The sequence below is a fragment of the Bombus pyrosoma genome, linkage group LG9 (assembly GCF_014825855.1).
Source record: "Bombus pyrosoma isolate SC7728 linkage group LG9, ASM1482585v1, whole genome shotgun sequence".
NCBI classification, from domain to species: domain Eukaryota; kingdom Metazoa; phylum Arthropoda; class Insecta; order Hymenoptera; family Apidae; genus Bombus; species Bombus pyrosoma.
The window spans coordinates 1,897,276-1,918,562 of NC_057778.1; the positions used below are offsets into that span (position 1 = coordinate 1,897,276).

Sequence of the window (21,287 nt, forward strand, 5' to 3'; positions counted from 1 at the left end):
GATTGTTCGTAATTGGGCAAGTTAATTACGAACCGGGAAAAGGCGAGATGATTCGTTGCTTTCCGAAAGACCAACCAATCTCGCTTCATCCGGCTGAATTACTCTTTTTATGGAAAAAAGAAATACGCGGTGATACGTTGATGATCGTTACAGCTATGATAATCAGTAAAAACGAAAGTTTCTTTACAGTTATCAAAAATATATGAATTCCTTTAAAAAGATTGATCTTGTTGGAAAAACAAGCAAAGCTTCTGGGAAAGTTGACTTTCATGAAGATACTGAACGTCTTATTTAAATCAAACCTGTAGACCATTTCCACTGCTGTTGAATTTCGAGATTTGCAACTTGACATGTAACAAATTGTACCATATTTGTTAGAAATAAGCGCTAACTTAACTTAATACTCATCATTTCAGTCAAAGCATATGCAATATCACTTATTGAAACTATAGAAAATGTTTTGTAGCTCAATTGTCTCACTGAAGCTTCTAAAAATTTCCTGTCTCTAAGTATGCGTGAATTCTGTACGAGAAAAATTAAGCTTTAAAAAGATTAACAAATCTTCTAACAATAAAAATTCCAATTATAAAAGGCGGATGATTAATTAGAATTAATTTAAATGAATAACAAATATCTGATTGATAAATGAATAAATCGTTAAATTATCGATAAATTGCCTGGTACCGTTTATGAGCTTTCAACGATGTTTACTTCTGTACTAAATGCCACGAGAACTTTTCATTAATACCCGAATGAATAAATGCCACCGTGTCTACCCCTCCTTAAATTCTTAATGCAGCAAGCCCGGCGGAAAGTACTCCGGAGCTTCCAAAATATCTTCAAGAAGTTTAAAGTCTTCCCTCGATAGTATGTAAATATTGTATGTAAAGCGCGACATCAAAGGGATTCTTCCGTAGTATAATGCCTTAAATTTCGCTGCGAGGAGAGATTAAGGAACAACGGGAGGGCGAGGATATTACAGACGCGTGTAACGTGGAAATGTCCATTCTTCGACATCCTGAGATTCATTACATCTACCCTCTAACCACCCCTAAACTACTCTATTTCCGATTCCTTCCCTCTTTGTAAAGCAACTGGAAATATAATATTCTCACATACACATTTCTTCATTAAGTATGGAGAATATATTTTTTATTCTAATGTTAATCTTCTCCGCTCCAATATGACGTTTTCATGCATAAAGAAACAACGAAAAGAGAAAGGAAGCTATGGTATAAATAAATTGGCAAATATTCGCAATTTTTTTTCCTTTCGAACAAAGAACTTTTGGTATCGGAAAAATAAACGTGTTTCGAAGTGAGTGGTTGAAAAAATTCCTAGCTAAGTAAGAAAAAACTGAAATCACCGCATAACAATTTTTCTGGGATCCTCCTTTACAATACGACATCGAATAGTAAAGAATACTTCAAACGCAGTTTCACGAATCGAGGAATTCCTGATGAATATTCAAGAATCTTGTCGGACATGTAATTGTCAAAAGGACGAGGATGGTCAAACACGCAAAGGAAGAACAGAGTTCGACGCGCGGCAAAGAGACCACAAAATCTCTGCTGGCATTCGTGCCAGGACGTTCGCGAAAACTTTGTTACATTTTTGGTCAGCTCCACGACATACGCCGGCCGAATAAGCCGGATCAAAGGGACAAGCATGAACGTAACAAGAGGTTGAAAAAGAGGTGTAAACGAAAGAGAAGCAACGTCGCATTCCTTCTGCGCTCTCCTGTAAAAATTCGCAAAAATCCTTTGACTTAGCAAGGATATCTAGAACGTCCGAGGATAATTGATATAGCGAGATATTATTATAAAAATAGAAGAGAAGTATAAAACGTACAATAAAAATATTTTGGCGGAATCAGAAGGTATGAAAGCTTTTCAGTTATTATACCCTTTTCTTTACTTTTGTCTTCATCCCGAGCATACAACTCAACTTTTACACATGTCAGTTTTCTAGATGACAGATCCCCAGAACTGTCAGTTCACGGATAACAGCAAAAATTTATTCCAAAGGCGAGCTATTCGCTAGAAATCGAGTGGCATGTTCGAATTTTTCGAATTTCACTTTTTAACAAATTTTCTCTTCTCAAATGCGTCACTTTTCTAACGAACGATATAATTACTCCAACCTCATAGCTGCCTAGAACACACACAGATATTCGATAAGTAAACTTCTTTGAAACCCCAGAGAAAATAGTTCTCGCAACGTATGCATATTCTAGACAGTACACCGTATCAAACGGATAAAACAAAGTCCGGAACAAAGTCCCTCGTCATTGAAAGCGCACAAAGTGAAACACGTAAAAGCAAAATCGTGCTCAATAAGAAGGACATCAAGAAACAGCTTGGTGAGTGAAAAAATAATTGCAAACGTGAAAAGGGAAGTTTCATCTCGCGACTTGGTCCAACCGTGTGTGTTTCCTCCTTAGAAGTGGGGAACAAGGTGGAAAGCGAAGAAAAAGAGCCGAAAAGCGTGGCCACAGGAGGGAAACAGAGGGAAAGAGTGGCAGGAATGAAGAGTCGACGCAAGCTGCCTCGCGCTAAACCACAGAGGAAACAAAAGGTGCCGCCGGCGAATTAAGAACGATATTTTAACGCACGACTTAATTGCATTAAACCGGGGGACCGAGTGGAAGGCCAGTAACAGGAAAAGACAGAGAAAGTGAAGAGGGGGAGGGGATAAAGAAAAAGGAAAAAGTGGTGAGGGGACGAGAGAGTTGGAAGAAGGCTGTCAAGAAAAAATAAGAAAACAGGGGGTTGGGAGGGGGGGTGAAGGTGAAGATGGAGGGGAAAGGGACGCGGGTCAACCTTCATGGGTTGTTCTATTTCGCGATTGGATGTGCTCTCTCGTGGTAATACGTCGGATTTTCAAAGTGCTCCTTATTGCAGCGCCGCGGTGCCCTTTGAGCCGAAACAAACAGACTGCTCGCTTTTTTTCGCGAAGTGGCCAGGGCGAGAGGTAGAACGGAAGAAACGGATTATGTTTTAGATTCCAACTGGAAGTTCGAGGTATAAGGAGTGAGAGAAAACGCCGTGGTGCAATAGGAGGCAATAGGGGGAATGAACGACGAAGAGGAAGCGGGCAAACGAGAAAAGAGGGAAAAAGAAAAGGAAGAGAGCCGAAAGGAAAGAGAGAAAGAAAGGGGCGGAGGTACTTCTCGAGACCACGCGAGGTATTCAAGGTAAAAGAGTTTTCTTGTAATGTTTCTCTGGTTTTTTGCTGAATCCCTCGTATGGGTGCAATGCCTTCGAAAGTCTCACTATTGTTTAAACAATGTATCAATGATGTCTCTCGCTTCATTCGATTCTTCCAGGAATATGGAACATGTACTGTGAGGTGACTTTTACAAGAAATTAGATGATATTGTCACATCGTGCGGGTCCTATATTGGGAGAATTAAAGAGCTTTAGAGGCGTTCGAGAAGCGTTTGATTAATTCATTATGGCTACCTGTAATTAATCCCCTCCTTTGTTGTAGTTTGTTGTGGAAAGAAATATTATATTTCAAAATAGCATTTCTCTTTCTATATAAAAACCTTGGAAATCTGTATGAAAGTTTTATATTTCTTACGTGTATATGAACAACAAGCACTTAGAAAAACTGAGATCAACTGTTCATTACTAATTAATCTAGCATTAAGCAATTTAATGACATAGCGAATAAAAAAGTAACGACTAATAAAACATAATAAGAATCCAGTTCAATATTTCAGATTTTTCGCGTTTAACTAAATTTAGGATAAATGATACAAGATCCAGATAGTATTCTTTTAATTTATTTTCTATACAATGTTCCTTACCAAACATTTACTCACTCTGTATCTAATTTGATATATCGACTATGATATACAAGTTTTATATTGAGTCACTTTAATTAGCGACTAGTTAAGATTTTAGTCTCTCATTGATATGCTACAGCTTACAGCTATAATACAGTTATAAATATGCTTAAAAACCACGTACTTATGCAGCCTTAGAGTGAAAATTCTTTTTGTGGTTTTCCAACGAGAGCGGTCCTTTGAAATATCTCTGACATACCTCGCAGAAGAAGCGATACTTGTTGTCGTGACACTTCAAATGCTTGTTCAGCAGATCTTTTCTCGCGAACGTTTTCTCGCAGTAGTTGCATGAGAATTTGTCTGGATTCACGTGAAACGCGTTGTGTCTCGACAAATTGTCTATTCTGGTGTACTTCTTCGTGCAAATATCACAGGTGAACATGGTCCGCTCCGAGTGACACCTCTGATGGTACCTTAGGTATCGTTTCTGCGCGAAAGTCTTTTTGCACGCGCAGCAAACCACCTGATTCGATTCGTCTTTCTTCGCATCCATGTGGTCGGCCTGTTCATCGCTGTTATTAAATTCTTGTTTACAGTACGGACACGTGTATCGTTTCGTTTGCTTGTGCTTCTGTATGTTCTCTAAGAACGTTGGATCTGTCATGATCTTGTAAAGGAAAGTGTCCTTTAATTTCTCATCGGAACCTACGCCGTGATTCGAATCATCTTCGTCCTGACAATCTCGTTTACACAAATTAAGAGCTTCTGATGGTTTATCCGAATCGTTGGTGGTCTGTGTGGTTAAATCGTTTTCGCATGGACCTGAATCATCTATGCTCGAGGAACCAGCCGCCGAGGAGTTTTCCAGATCTGTCTTTGGAAGTAGTATCTAGAATATATTGATTAATTTAATGATATATTAACATGGAAATATTATAATTAATTTTTAGATTAGGCATGTTTATTCATTAGCAGACTGTAGATCAGATCTTCTTTGTTTCAAAAAATCGTCCATACTTCATAAATAGTATAATGTAGCATATTCTCAGCACATTTTGATATACAGTCTCTAATATACAAACATCTACAGCGTATCAATTGTTAACAGAAATACATCATACATTGTTATTGTCGTCGTTACTAGCAGATTCCTTTACATCCTCGTTTGACTGCGAATTGGAGTACTTGCAGCTTGGACCAGCTATCAAACTAAGAAGAACTGAATCTCCTTCCGTCCTAGAGGTTTCGCCCTATAAAAACGAATTTATAGGATTTGCAAGAATTACACGATTGCACGATTTGCATAAAATTATACAATTTAAAAACAGTAAAGTTAAACAATATCATTCGGGTACATCGAGCTGGCACAAATTGTATAACGAAAATGAATTACTCGATATAAATAAACGTTATATTGTGTAACGTTGATATACTCTTTTTCTATAAATATACATTCTCAAAAGAATTTCTTCGTCTAAAAATTATAATCAACACCTAACGAATAAGAATTATTTAATAGATTCAAGGGAATGACATTACAATGTAACCGTTTATATTTGCGCCATGACTTTCAAGAGTGTGTTATCATGTCGTCCACGAATACCGATGTACACACACACATACATACACATAAACACAGCTGTCACACATCGTACCTTCAGTTTAATCGACATATCTAATACTTCCTCCGAATATTTCAAGGTCTCCTTGTCCTTCTTCTCTGCTGATTTCGATTGATCTTCTGATTTGATTTTATTCCCATTTAAATCACTCGCATCTTCGTTCGATCCTTGTAACCCATCTTTGCCAGCGTCCGACATATCTTTCTTGTCGTCGTTTGAAGATTGTCTCGTACTTTCAGACTTTACACTAGAAGTTTCCGACCGTGATTCGATGTTTCTGTTGTCTTGAATTACTCGCTGTCTCGGTACGGTTTTCACTCTCATTGTCGTCTATTGCGAAGTAAACCAACTGAACATACATCGATAATGTCAAAATACATCAGTATTGAAATCAGAAATAAATAGCAACTCTTTCATTCACTACAGCGTACAAATTGTAAAGATACTTAAAATATTAAATATTACGCGTGATAATAAAAATTGTTAATTGTACTATGTTTGTGGCAAAACACATTACTCTAAGATTAATCGTTGAAAATGTTAATTTACACGAATATGCAAGATGATTTACTTACGTAAGGCATCAGCGTCCTGCGAAATACCAGAATTTTCGTTCACCACGCGCAATTCCGATATTTTGATTCATTCACTACGTATCGAATTCGACGAATACGTGATCGAGAATGCCAGCACACGACACACATTTCACATCGCGTTGACGACAGTGACGGAGAAGAAACTGTGTTTAGTTGACCTCGTGCTGACTTTGATGGTTGGCACAACAAAGGGCGCCTGGCGGAGTCGCCGTACGAAAATCCAAGTTTGCAAACACGGGACTGCCTTCAATGAAATCCGATCTCCTGATCGATCCCTAATGATTGCTATAGCAATACTTTTTCTATTAACGTTTGCTTATATTTTTATTCGATAAGATTATCACCCGTTAACGCTAGAATCTCGGATAGGGTCTTTCCGATCGTATATTATCTTTCTGTTTTTCTTTAGGTTCCTTGATTACTCGATGATTTTTCATATCTTAATTGAATTTCGTAATTGTACTTTTATTTTTGAAAAAGATGAATTTGCAATCCTATACGAATTTTAATTTATACCTTTGTAACTGTACTTCATATAAATATTTTATTTTGATAAATTTTTTTTCATAATAATTGTAATAATAATTTCGTTAAAATTTTTTCATATAAGGTCCATTTAATCCCTATCTTTTTTATAATTTCAAAATGAACAATTTTCACTGTCTCCATTTCGAATAAATAACAAGAATGAAGGAAACGATTTCATTTCCGACAGATCCTAAGATTCCAGCTTTGTCAAGGTCGAAGAACAGACCGTACTGTATTTAAATATACAGTGAATACAAACAGTATCGACACACGCCCTCGTCTTTCCATCAACCGTTTTTTACTCAAGTTCTATGTTTCAGTTTCGCGGTATCAAATCTCTCTGCTCGTATGAGACTAATTACTAAATGATACGAATTTTAACATACTTGGACTTATTTATTTAATATGTAAATGCCATAATAAATGAAATGTTGTGCCAATACCTTTTATAGCCACTGAATACTTTCAAACTTCTCTTGTAAGATTCTAATTCGAGTTTCACAAGTAGCCATCGGTGTACGTATTACAAACGCGACATTAACAACATCTCACAGCTATACACCGCAGAACCACCGTCCACTTTCGTAAAAGAACAAACTTGTTCACTGTGAATCGAACGAAGCTATCGTCGTATCATGCCAAAACCGAAGAGTTGTTGAAATAAAGATAGAATACGAACTAACCGACGGACAGGCAGACAGTCGGACAGTGAGAGGATGGAGGCTGGACAAGGACGGGGCGGAGATGGGGTCAAGCATAAAATTGGGAAAAAAAGGCTGGATGTTTGGTAGGATGTTTCGTGTCCCCTCTCTGCACGTCCCGGTCGTTAATACGGCATAAGGAGGAAGCAGGGTTAAGCGAGGGTGAAGCGAGGATTTTTAATTGTAGTTCAGCCGGTATAACCCCGCTCGACCCGCCGGTATTGTCATACCCGAGCGGCGCTTTTCTTTATTTCCCCAGTGGCTGGATGAGGTTATACATTTTTTTAACTACGGCAATGCCTCCGTCTTCTTATTAGCAAAGCTAATTGGAAATACAAATGGTTATTCACGGTAAGAAGGAAGCCTGAAGACCGACTGTGAGAGCCCAAGTACTAACCGATGGAGGGCTCGGTGAACGAAAAAGAGAGGGACAGGGGAAGGGGGAGGAGTGAGGACGAAGAAGGCTGGTACACTTCTCTCCGCGTATTAAGCTTGTATTTGCCCCGGATAATTAGGACTTTTTCCCGACCAATTCGGATGAATAATTGATTTTGCTTCAGCCTGGCGGCATACCCCGTCGCTTCTGCTCCTCGTCGAATGACAATCACCCGAAGAAAAATACAGATCTTTCGGATGAAATATTCAGCGGCCACCAGAGGGTGGAATGGGTGAACGCGAAAAACGTCCCTGGTTACCACCTGGTTTATCGGTCGATCAAAATATTGACAGTAACGCTGAATAATTTATTGCCGTCGTGTCTAATGAATTCCTTTAGTATCGACTGATATACGTAATTACGTGACGAGGAGGGAAGATGAGTTGTAAATTGGAAAATCAAAGGACATTGAGTTCGATCGAGTTAGTAGCTTCGAGTTTGTTAAGTTTAATTTAATTTATGACTATTCGTGTATCATGAACTATTTCATTATATTTGGATTGTCAATCTCTTAATCGTTTATCTAGAAATGTTCTGCATTTGTAGCCCTGTATCGTTAGATCTGTGTGACATTTATTAATTTATTAATCTTTAATTTCACCTCTGAAGGTATTCAAATTACGAGACGTTGCGATTAACAAATTAACGAAAAGAAAGGTAACTCGAATCTATCTTCATTACAGGTATTTAATAATTGTAAAAGCATTTTAATCAATTACATCTTGAGGTTACTATGCATTTACTCAAAGAACAGAGAAGGCAAACAAATCGTTCTCTAGGCTATTAACTACATAAAGAAAAACAGAACCAAAGATGAAACATTTAGCACCGTTAAAATTACAAAATGTGAGTTAAATTAAACAGGAAAGAGAATTTGTTTGTGAAAATTCGTAGTACGTTATCAAGCGGAACCGAGGAAGGAATAGTCGGTCAAGCAGCAATCTCGCAGGAGCCTTCTTCCCGCCTGGCCACGAAGAAACGCCCGTGGGGCTCCGCAACTTTTTTTCATCAGCATTTTACGGTTATACTCGCGCATTAATAATGCACATGCTTAATATAAAAAGAAGCCCGCGAGTCTCCGTCTAATAAACTGGAAGAATGCTTTATAACCGGCCGCGGTTTCGGGTCATGAGGAGAGGGTGGCAGAGAGTTTGCTGAAAGCCGGCTAAAGGGGGTGGCTTTCTTCTTTATGCCCGTGGAACGGCCAATCTCTCCAGGACGCGTCGAACGAAAGTGGCCGAACTTCTCCACCCGCGAGCAGACAAATCGCCACGCGACGAAAGCGTCGCTCGTTACAGAACTTCCCCCTCGTTTTCTTTTCGGCTCCATTGTCAGGCAACTACCGGAGAATTATATTTTCTCGCCAGACTTTGCGTAGCAGAGAAAGAACATATTGCTCGAGCGTATCGAATATGGTTTTTGAAAAAGGATAGCGTGCCGATGATTGTAATTTAGTCATACTGTGATCGCTAGAAATTTTCGACATAGACTCTTTGTAATTTGGTTTACATGTAAGTTACGTATTAAGAAAACTTTTACTATGTAAATTTATTAGCATTGTATTCGAATTACGATGCGCGATATATTTGTTCAATAAATATTTTACCTTTCAGAATTCTCTATGGTCTCAACAGCATTCATAGTGAGATAATGTTTTGACCGAAAATAGTTGAGCTATGATTCGCACGGGGAAACGGTGTGATAAATTTTTGTATTTTATTTTTCGTTGAAGAAGTAGAACTAAAGCGGCACTTTAGTTATTAAAGAAATAAAATTTCCACAGAGAGGAATCTTGATTTCTTATATTATTCCTATATCTTATATATATGTGTATAATAATTAAATCATTGTACAGTTATCGTTGAACGTGTCCCGAATTTTTACATAGAATTACACCCGTTATTCTCGATAAAAGATTATATTTCCTGTTAATAATGCCTACTGTTTTGGGCGGTTAAAACGGAAAGTGATTTTTATCACGGAGCATAGATATATTTTTCTATCATTTTCCGGTGGAATAAATTATTCATGACAAGACAGTCACCTCCAGTTATATCATCAACGTGACGTTCGAATGTAAATCATTTTTAGCCAGGCAATTTTCATATTCATCTTATCCTCGAGAGTCAAATGAATTTTTCGTTCTCCCCGGAGCTGATTTCCGAGTTGCGAGCGAGAGGAGGCCGACACCAGATAGCGGAGGTGAGACTTTTTGAAAAATATGAGTTTAATAAAGAAGAAAGTATGATGTATAGCCCGCTGCCAAGGGAGAGAACTTACCAGGATCAACCGACTTCGATACCCAGATATTGTATGTGTAATATAAGCAGATGAAGGGAATTGCCGCGATGTACTGGGTGTCACGATATTTTACTAGACGTTCGACCGCTCTGCCCAAACATATTAAATCTTTCTCGTGTCATCTTTAACGATAATATGATTTTAATATTAATAGCTGATCTGTTATATATAAATCATTCCAGAACGTTTATTAAGTTATTCCGCAACGTTTTTTCAATTATAATTCTTCTACAGTTCTTAGTCTAATACATCTCTGTTGTTTGGTTATTTTATAAAAAGACGACATTTTAATGACACGATATATCTTCATCAAATAGAAAAGCACAGGGATAAAATCAGGCAATGGACATCGAATATGTTTTTTATCATTCGTTCTAGATGCTTCCCCTCCGTATCGTAGAATCTGAGAGGAATTTCCATGGAAATCGATGACACCATCGAAGACAGTTTCGGAGGAGAGAGAAACGGTGAATAGATATCCGTAACTTATCCAGATAAGGGGTTGTAAAACGATGTAGCTATCTGCCAATACGGTTTCCTCCCTCTTCGCGAAGGGAGTCGAAGGAAGGTCTTGCATCCAGGTTGCGGCCAGATATAGAGGGAGCAATTCGGTAGAAATTGATGCCATTTGAATATCGTTCGCTACAACACATTTCCAAGATGCTACTGTTTCTATAGCCGTTCGTATCGTTTCCCCAGATATCCATCTGTTTGTGAAGTATTTTCGACTCCTGGTTCGAGAGTGGTCATAAATCAATGTTTCACACAGTAGATAAGTTTAATATTTTTACAGTAATATTCTACATTTTTACCTTTCCTTTTTGCCATCTTTTCTTTCCCTTCGTATTTCCTTGTTCTGTACCTTGGCTAACAATTATTATAATAAGAAGACAATTCCCAAGATATCAATACATAGACTTTCATCCGTACGTAAGTCATGGGACCTTTGCTATTATTAAATGTAACCCTTAATAAAATACAATACAATTTAGTTTTCCTCGTAATTAGACTGCAGATATCTATGCAAATTTCTATATAGGTAGACAATTGTTTTACCTACTAACAATAGAAGAAGAATGCTATAACGAGTCTTAAAGCTTCGATATGTTGTATACAGAAACGCAGAAAAATCCGTAGTCCACTTACAACACACGCGGTTAACAAGCATCAGCTTCATTCTTTAATTACTATAGCTACTAATATCAGGGTATTAAGTGTCTCTTAACTCATAGCTGGTTATGTAAATCTGCACGATCCTCAGGCGTGCAGAAGCTTCGAACCATCGAAAACTACGTAAAAACTGCAAGTAGCATCAACTCTTAATCAGCGCTCCTTCTCACCGGTGCATTGCCGTTAATTTCATTAAACGCGGTGAGTATTAATATAATTAGGGCAATTAGGGAAGTCGGCACATAGAAACGATGTACGCATTGCCGGGCGAAGAATATCTCGGCTACGTGACACGGTAGCATCACGTAGGCGCTATCTACACCGTTGTTTATCGAGCGCACTGTTCCAGTCAAAGTATGTATACAGTGCTCAGTGCCCGTCAATGGCGTTTCTTAGCTTATGCATAAAGCTCTTTCGCTAGCTCCGTCGTGTTCCCGTCGGGCCTGCTCTCCGGTGTTCCTTGTCCCCTTCCCAGCCAGCTTCTCATCTCTCACGATTTCAGCCCTCTCTCCCACCCAACCCCCCTATTTCATCGAGGCTTCAACCCCTTCTTCGACTGGTAGCAGCGAGCGGAGCAAGCAGTGCGTCTCGCTCGCTCGCGAGTGTTTCTGCCAGGATGTATCGCAAAATCTATACCGCTGAGGGCGCGAGGAGGTGAGACGAAGGCACCCAGGACGGGGAGGGGGAGGAGCAGCCGAGAGTCAGAGGATGAGACGGAAGAGTGGGCGATGTGGCGGAGGCCAGGGCGGTTTTCGAGAAGGGTGAGCCCCGTCACATTTCACTACAGACTAATAACTTCTGAATATTCATTTCGTGTTTCTCCTTGCCTGCTTGCGTACCCGTAAGCAAGGCTAATGCGACGCTCACAACGCGCCAGACTTTCGGCGCAGTCAGCTACGTACACTGCCTGGCTGATTGTCCCATTCACTTTGTCGCGACTTCTGCGTTTCTTTTGCATTTCGGTAGAAATTGAAATCGATGAAATATAAAAAGTTTGTAGTAATTTTGCATAGGAAAGAAATTCTCCTTCGATGACATTATGTAATTAAATTTTAGTAAGCGAATGGTGATGGAAGAAGAATGAGATTTATTCTTTGCTTGCACAGATTCTTACTTGAAGTTGAAAACATGGAAGTCTGTACTAATTTTGTGCGCGAATTCTTATTCGGTGACACTACATAGTTAACTTTTAGTGGATATAGAAGAATATTTAATATAAAATGGATTTAGAAGAACATCGAACATATATTATTTGATAGCGATAATAAAAGAAATGGTAAATGAATATGAAGTTCAAAGTAGGATGCGTAATTAAAATATCCTTTCAGTTTCATGTTGCTCGTATATTCGTGCTTGTTTTCATATGTATCTAACGAGAAGATTTGAGATTCACGTTCTAGTTAATCTGATGCAAAGCTTACAAACAGTCAGTGGAAGTTATACACTTTTAAAGAATCTTATATACCTGTAATATGAAACTCATCGTTCTTAAAATACACATAGATATATAGGTAATATGAAATTAAAATAACGTAGAATTTCTGTTTATTCGGAAAAGTAAATCGATTACATAGATCGCACGAAATCTGTCGATTTCGTGTGAGGCGAGCTTAAGGAACACGTAACTCTCCTTCGCCGAAGCGAGAAAAACAGAACAGCTTGAAGGCGAGGGAAAAGCGAGAGGCGGTCGTCATGGTAACTATGAATTAAGTAATCAATGAATTATTATTGACATTGATGTTTTCGTCCGGCTTCTTACGATACTTCGAGTCTTATGAAACACGTTGCCCCGCGTTTCTGATTAATACGTCGAGAGTGTATTTTATTGGATTAAGAGGGAAGCTCAGATTCAAGTAATTTTTCCCTCCTTAATTACCGATTCGACAAACTGACTGATTCAACCAGCAAGACACAAATTTACCTCCAGCATTTGAAATATATTAAAATATAATTTAAGAATTGAGTAAACCATCGACAAATTTTTGTTCGAATCACGTACAGAAGATATTATCCAAAAAAAAAAAACATATAAATTAGTAATTTGTCGCTGTTAGATATTTTCATGTCGTAATAAAGTGTCACGAATTAGACACTATCAATTAATTAACAGATGTTCCTGCTAATTTCCACTCTCCTACTCCTCTCCCCTTCGCCACTGTCGTTCTTCCTTATCGACAAAGAGCCGTACCTAATTCGAAATGGAACTCGTAGAAAATGCGATAGGATGCTGGGGCTCACGAGGGTGGAGAAGAAAGTCAGGGGTGGCCGGAAGAAAGGCGTGCGGTGGAATGCTTTGGGCCAACGGAAGAGACATCGCGCCTCCTTCAATTCCGCGATCTCTGCAACAAATTAGCACAGACAAATTTCTCCCTTGCCTCGAACCCTCTGTCGTTTCTTCCTCGGTGCATACTTCGCTGAAATTTCCTCGTGTCCCGTCGCTTACCTTAACGAAACACCCAGCCCGTGCTTTTTCGCTTCTTCAGGGATCCACTGATTGGGAAACGTAATTTTCTTTGCTGTCGATGCTTTCACGATAGCGCCGATACTGCAGGTATTTTCTTGGTAAAGAAATAACTTGTAGAAATATCGATTACGCTATCTCCAGAAAGATGACAGATTATCATCCTTAGAAAATAAACATGAAAATATAAAACTATAACTAAATATACTACAAGCAATTGTTAAATATAATAGTTTTTTATTACAGGCCAATACAAAATAAAACTACTCAGTGATGCTATTGTTCTACACAACAGTTATTGATAATTAACTGCGTTCAATAATTACGAATAACTATTACATAATAAATCATATCCAAACAAAGTACGTAGATGAATTCAGAATACATTCAATCTCGCCCACTCAAAACCTTGGATGAATTTACGTTCTTCTTCCTCTTTAATATTAAACCCTCGACTTTTTCGATAATTATTCACATCAAACTCCCATCCCCACAAATATTAATAGCCAGGCAAAATAAAAGTATCGATTCATGAACAACAATGTTAATAACAAAAAGTAGTGGTTTTTCGTATTCGACCTGTTCGTTTTCATATTTGATTAGAAATTACTGAGAAGTTTCTTTAAATCAAGTTGTGTATTAAATGGCGACTTTACATAAGCAAGATCGAAAACAACCAAGACCTGGGCATAAAAGAGCCAGGACAAAACGAATGAAAATTTTACAACGACGACTGACAATCGTGAATTCGCCCCTTGCTGTTTCCTATAGAGCCCTGGACGACGGACCAGTGTACCAACCCTCCATTGTCTCCAGCGGCCCCCCTCCGGTTAGGAAGCGCGCGATAATAAATATAGAGAAAATGAAAAATTATTAAAAACTTCCTTTTTAGCCTTGGTAATCCTCGTCGCCCCCAGAGATGCCGCATTAAAAACCTGCCACCCCTGCTCCACCCTCTGGCGACCTCTTTCTCCGCCTCTGCTTTCTCCACCCTTGTCCATCCTGACTCGAGATCCTCGGGGTTGGGTGTCCGGACACGCGAATTATTTATACGTAGAAATCCTCTGACGACATTACCACAGTGTTAGCATTAAATCATAATGTACGACTCGCTGCGAACCACCGTGATTCGTCCTTACGCGCGTTCCTCTGACAGCGGGATCTTTTCCCCAGATTTATCGTGTTCTTTTTCAGCCGTTCGCTAATTTTCACGAATAACAGATTTTTTAAGAGTTCACCGGAAGATATTCGAAGGAGCAACGATTACTCGAAACGGACTATCTTCCGTTTGTTTTTTATTTATATATCGAGGAGCTTCCTGAAAAAAGGACGCACAAGACGAAACAGCGAATCGGGTAGCTTGTATTGGTTCATCCTAACTTATCACTATTGCGTGAATTAGTAATTGCAATAGCTCTTGCAGATCTTCTTTCTCTATTTATCGAATAAAGAAAAATTTCCTAATAATTGAACTATTCAGAAAATACACAAGGGAACAATTAATTACCTAATAGACCTAACTAAACAGAGTTAGAGGATCAATTGTGAATAAATTATATACATTATATAGCATTTTTTATATTAGTACATTATATAGTACACACGTTTAAAAATATAGTTCTAGGAACAGTTGTATAACTATATATGTATATATATAATTACGATATTTTTCTTTATTAGGTTAAATATGCATTTTGGATACACCGAGAAAATATCTTTTCAAGGAGATTACCTTTTCCAACGATGCTTCGTGCGAATAATAACGAAGCTCCGATACGTGTCTGTATTTTATCAAAGTGCATGTACTTTATCAGACACCCATTCGGCGGACATTTCGTATCTCCTAACATCCAGGAAGCGTTCCGTACATTTCCATAATTAAAAGGCTAGGTGATCAGCACTCGCAATAATGATTCCCTTGGCGTTCACAAAAATCTACGAAAGATTTATCTCGCTTCGGCCGTCGGTCCGTCGGTCTGAAAGAACGATACTTATCGCTGGATGGGGTGGTGGAAGGGAAACATGAAAATCCATATGAATCATCTGATGCAACGCTCTCTACATGCGTATCTCTTACGTCTGGGCGAACGGCAGAAGAACACAAAGCTAATGCAATTTTGCAATTACACCGAGCTCGCGCTCCTCCCTTCCTGTGAGCCGGGGAGGCTCAGAGGAATGTCGGCAATACCGCGAGAATATTTAAATTTCGTTTCGTTTCCGCGTCGTTATTCTTTCATCCACGGTCCGCCGGCTTTATCCCTCGTCGGCAATTAATTGGCAAATCCAATCGGCGCACGAGGATGCAAAGGACCTAGCCTTTTATACCCGCGACGTTAAGTTCCCGTTGGAATAGATTCCGCGATATCTAATTTTACTGCGTCAAGTATTACGTACAATTGCTCACGAAAGTATTCTAACACTTATGAAGGAGAACTTTTCTGTTCACAGCGTTATATGGAATATCTTGAGATTTCATTAAGACTGTAATGAGACACAACTATCGTCACTGTATTGGTAAAATTTGAAACCATTGTGAAAATCTACGTAGAAGTTGGAAAACATTTAATGCGAATGTACAGTTGTTATGAACACATTTTTATAAAATTAATTTATAAACACAGTAGAAGTATTTGGATACTTCACACGCGTTCTATATGTTCCTAAATCAACAAAATTCTCATAAATGCACGAATATATTCAACCTACTGATAGCTATACTTAAAGACACCGCATTTTGCAAGAACAATCCGTACGATAATAAACGACGAAGTTCGACATAAAGTTCGGAGGTAAGTAAAAATTTGGACGAGGAAACGATCAGCGTTCGTTGATCACCCGGGGCATTCTTTTAATTACGGTCCTCAGAGATTTAACATTCGCGCGTATCATTTTCCACTTGCGAGTCGCTTAATGCATCACGCCGCCGTCAAAATAAGCCCAGCACCGAGTAATAAATCCCGAGATTATCATGATATAATAGACGCGTCCGTGAAACATTCAGTCCTTTCATACTTCGTCCGGATCCAATTCTCCGTCCAGCGGAAAGTTTCCGAAGGATACGTAATAATCCTCTCCGCAATTCCGCGCGCTCCGCTCTTTCCCTCTATAGATAGAAGGGGCGTGAGAAAAGAGACGGCGCGAAAGAGAAGAACACGGGGAAGAGGGAAACGGGAGTAAAAAGGGAAAGAGAGAAGGACGAGGGGGTACGGCATGTAGGTACGGGCCGGCTGCTGTATTAGATTTGCTTTCTAGGACACTTTAATCAAAATGTACCTATGTAAATTTTTGAATACACATCCCTCGTCTCCCGCGATGTTTGTATAGGTCAGGCGAAGGTATTTTGCTGGCGGGCACCACTGTCGCAAACCGCGGCGGCTGCCGTCGCCGCCATTGCGTCCCCGTGAATTAAAGAATTTGCAATTCTGAAATTCAGGTGATCGCATACATACACACCATCCGGTTTTATCTCCTCGGCGGCCTTTCGTCGCGGGGTAAGTATCGACCGAGGCTGCCTCCGCTGGTGGACCTGCTGCCGTCCAAGAATGCGGATACAACGAACATCCGTTTCAACGAAGAAGCTTCTTCGATCTCCGCTATTACCTATCCTCTTTGACGATAAATATGTGCTATTGTTTTTAAATATACAAGTGTTAAGAAAATACTTCATACTGGATACTTTCGAATGGATACAACTTTATTCTTGTGAAGTTTGTGAAGAAGATAACGGAATAGTTTCAGGAAAGGAATAAATTTTATTCGATAGAGATACGTAGGAAGAAATTTTGTCGTATATCGAGCAGATAAGAGGTGTAATATTGCGTTATCGCTTTAAACGCCTGTAACGTTTCATATCGACGATTCGACGGTTCGATATCTCTATCCAAACGAGTATCGCGAAACAGCGAGTACGGGGGAGATGAAAGGCTGGCGAGCGACGAATTTCAAGATAAATTCCAAAGGACAATTACGACATTTTAATTGCACAATACCCGGGCATAGAGAACGTCGAACAGAGAGCAGAGGGACGAGAAAGGCGAGGTAAAAAGGAGAAGAGAGGCGACAGAAGAGGCAGGCAGCTCGGCGCTAGTGGCGGAAAAGGTGAAAGAAGAGAAAGACAGACAAAGGGGTGGCGTGTGGAAGTGGGGATGGACGGGCACAAGAAATGACCGACCAAGCACACACGCGTATAATTATAATAACATTACTTGACAGAGATGGCAGCGAGAGACGAGCCTTGCCGGACAGGCTCCGGCGAGCATTGAAATATTATACCTACCAAAGAGAAAATAATTAAAATTCAACCCTTGCGCTTGCTTGCTTGGCTCGCATACGAACACACAGAAAGAGACCACGTACGTCTCCCTACGCGTGTGAAAGTGTGCGCGCGCGAGCGTGCATCGACGTACTTACCCACGTATCGCACGGTAACCACCCCATCCTTCACGGTCGCCCCCACTTCTTTTCCAAGGATGGGGTTTCCCATATTTTTTCCAGCGCCGTAGGTACCAGGTATTCTAGAAACGTTTGTTCGTTACGGACGTGATTCTGAGCATCGTTCCACGGTAAGTAGAAAAATCTACCGTGCACGGTACTCGCGCATCGGATTATCAAATCTACTACACGTAATTCCTTTTCGCTTTTATTATGAATCTTTATGCTCGCGCCGAATGTAACATTAATTATTGAGAAAAATTTCCCGTCGTTGCTGAAAAATGTCTGAGGATATGCCGTGTTACTCGTTGATAAATAAAAACGTCTGATATACGTATACGGTGATGTATTAGAATACGCAAAATATTTCCTTTCAAAATATATTTGGAAATTGGTTATGGGCAAAGTTGAGTAAAATATAGAAGCATGTAAAAATGAGATATTTGCCCCAGATTTTAACTGTTCGAAAATGTTTTATGCTTTTATCTACAGTTTCAATATAAATTTGAAGTCACCGTATAAAGAGTCTAAGTATATCTTGAGAAGTTCTTGGTTATAAATTGAACTGTTTCATAGATATTTTGCACTTAGTGCCGTTACGAAGACAAAATTAACACTCTTTCACGCTCTTTCTCGTTTACAGTCAATTAGTAACGTTGTTTAAATATAAGTTTAACGATCTTCCAAATTTCGAATTATACCACTCGTAATTAGAAATTTTGTTTCAAAATATACCAAATGAAATTTCAACATTTTCCCAGATACGATACGATACGCTAACTATCTTTCCTACTAAATATGCTTATTAATCCTCCGAATTGTACAAATATAGATTTGCGTTCTTTCATTATGTTACGATGTTATTCGGACAATTGAAAGAAAGTTACTACTTAAAAAGTTGAGACACGGACCAAGGGCATAGAAATTTTGGGAGATTATATTTCAATCGTGTAATAAGTAAGTTAAGCATCCGCAGAAATTTGACGGTTCAGCCGAAAAGGGAGAGACGAAGCTTTGACGTCGCATAGCCGGCAAACTTCTTACTCGTATAAATGCAATACCGGCACTTCGGTCAAATATGCATTAATAAAGCCGTATTAATCTCGCAGGGAAAGATAGAGCGATATTATCGGGCGACGTCCTCGGCGAACGTCAGTTCACCTCCGTCGTAACTTTTTCATGAATAATCCCGGTGCTAATTTGAATAAATTATAACAGGCGGCGTTTGACCGGGCCCGAATTCTCTCGACAGTGCTATTGATAGCCGTGAAAACGGAACAACGGCCGAGGGTGGATTTCCGCGACTTCCATTAATTCCTTTGTCTCCCGTTTGTGGGCAGAGAAGTGATTTTCAAGGACTTCTTTTTTTCCTCTCTCCCTATCCGTGGCCAATCCATTAAAATATCAATTAGAACGTACCGGAACCCGTGTCGCTTTTTTCCCCAAGATCGATGCTTTTTCTTCGTTTGCCTCCTTGCTGACGGCGGAATCGGCTCAAGCAACTGTAGGAAACGCGTTTCCGCGCTGGAAATCGAGTCGGTCCATTGTTGTCGAGCGGGACAAAAAGGCAAGGAGGCTTACGGAACGGAAATAGGAAGTGCTTGCTGCTTACCACCGATACGTTCTTCCGCGCTGCTAAATAATTCAGCCTCGCTCTACCGAAATTTTCGCAACCGCTTAATCTCTTCTGGTTCGCTAAAGCTGATTATAACGGTTAACGAAATGCTTCAATTCGTCACGCTTTGATAGTAATTGAATTATTGTGTCGATCTTCCAGGTATAGCACACATGACCTATTCTATTATTCAACAATACACAATTTTCGAATAATATAATAAACAGTATTTATATTCGTGAATGTTTAAAATCCTCTTTTCTTTTTTGTCACTCTAATCTTGCGTGTAGTGAAGTAAAACGAAAGTGTAAAAGGGGAACCTGTCGTTCGGAGATTGCTCGATTTAGAAATCAAACATTCCAGTGCTCTAAGAATGCTTTAAGAATGCTTTAAGGACGCTCCAAAAATGCTTCGTGCTGAACGAACGAGATTGCTTCGTCCGATCCTTCTAACTGTGGATGGAGTGGGCGAATAACTTCATACAATATATTTGCAAATGTCTCTCCTTCTTTTTTAAATCATGCAACACGATGAAACTCGCAATTATAATTTCTAGCGAGCCTTTCGTTCATTTAGTCGAAACAGGTTGAATTAAAATTTAAAGCTATTCGTAGTCAAGAAAAAAGTATCGCAAGTAAAAGACAGTATCGCGATCGCGGTATTCTCAGGATTCCGAATTCCTTCTTAGCGATAGCATCTACGAAGCCATCGAACCACGAATGGAGGAGTCCCGAGGCGAATGGAAGAATCTGGAGTTGCTCCTTCTACGTGCAACAGAGAAAGAGAGAAAGCAAGAGAAAGTAGAATCGGTGTCTGCAAGTGTTATTTGTACCGTATCGAAGAATCCCCAACTTCAACTCCACCCCCAGAACCGACTCACCATTTCCCCCAGTCGTTTCGTTTCTCCAGCGACAAATAAGCAACGGAACGAACATGGCCCTATCTCGCACCAGCAACGACTCGTCTTGGAAGCACTTTAGATACTCGAGCCTTGATTTCGCATCCACGGGCTGAAATTTATCTTCTTCGACCCCGCCATCCTGCCAGGACGTCGTTTTAAATTCGATTCGGATTCTTATCATTGTCTGCCTGTCATGTTTTAATTGTATTTGTTACACGTTGTATATATGTATGCGCGTCGATTATGGTGATTAATGTATCATGGTCGTCTTTGAATATACGTTAGTATTTTAAGGGGTAGACACAGGGATAGAAATTAGAAAAAGATTGCACAGGTGGGTAGATTAAATAAAGAAGATGTAAGAAGGTAAATCGGTACAAAATTTTGCGTGTCTTTTTTACAGATGGTTTTCCAAAATTTCTAGATTCCATGGAATACGTAGTACCTTTAGATTTGTGAATTAAATTATACCAGGAATATTAAGAAAATTACGTGATTAGATCTACTCGTTTTTCTGTAAAGAATATTTAACGGTGGATTTCATTAATAACAGAAAAGGAAAGAATGAAAAGAATCATAAATCAGTAGATTGATAATTTGCAGTAGTAAATAATTTTACTTGGGTTGATCCAAGTCTAAAAACCAATATTTTCATCGAACTGTCAATAAAATAGAAAATGCTATCTCTTCATAAAACGATAGATCTTCCTCCAGGAATAATGAATATACATT

General features: G+C 39.3%; 1 protein-coding gene across 1 annotated transcript; it reads right to left on the reverse strand.

Moving 5' to 3' along the window:
- Positions 1 to 3,774: 3,774 nt before the first annotated feature.
- On the reverse strand, positions 3,775 to 19,734 carry LOC122570686 (GDNF-inducible zinc finger protein 1-like). Its single transcript, XM_043733362.1, has 7 exons — positions 19,459 to 19,734; positions 18,019 to 18,122; positions 16,882 to 17,880; positions 5,991 to 6,296; positions 5,449 to 5,745; positions 4,915 to 5,043; positions 3,775 to 4,682 (listed from the first exon to the last, which is right to left on the reverse strand). The coding sequence occupies exons 4-7, from the start codon at positions 5,997 to 5,999 to the stop codon at positions 3,978 to 3,980; spliced, it is 1,140 nt and encodes a 379-aa protein (XP_043589297.1). The 5' UTR covers positions 6,000 to 6,296; positions 16,882 to 17,880; positions 18,019 to 18,122; positions 19,459 to 19,734; the 3' UTR covers positions 3,775 to 3,977.
- Positions 19,735 to 21,287: the final 1,553 nt, after the last annotated feature.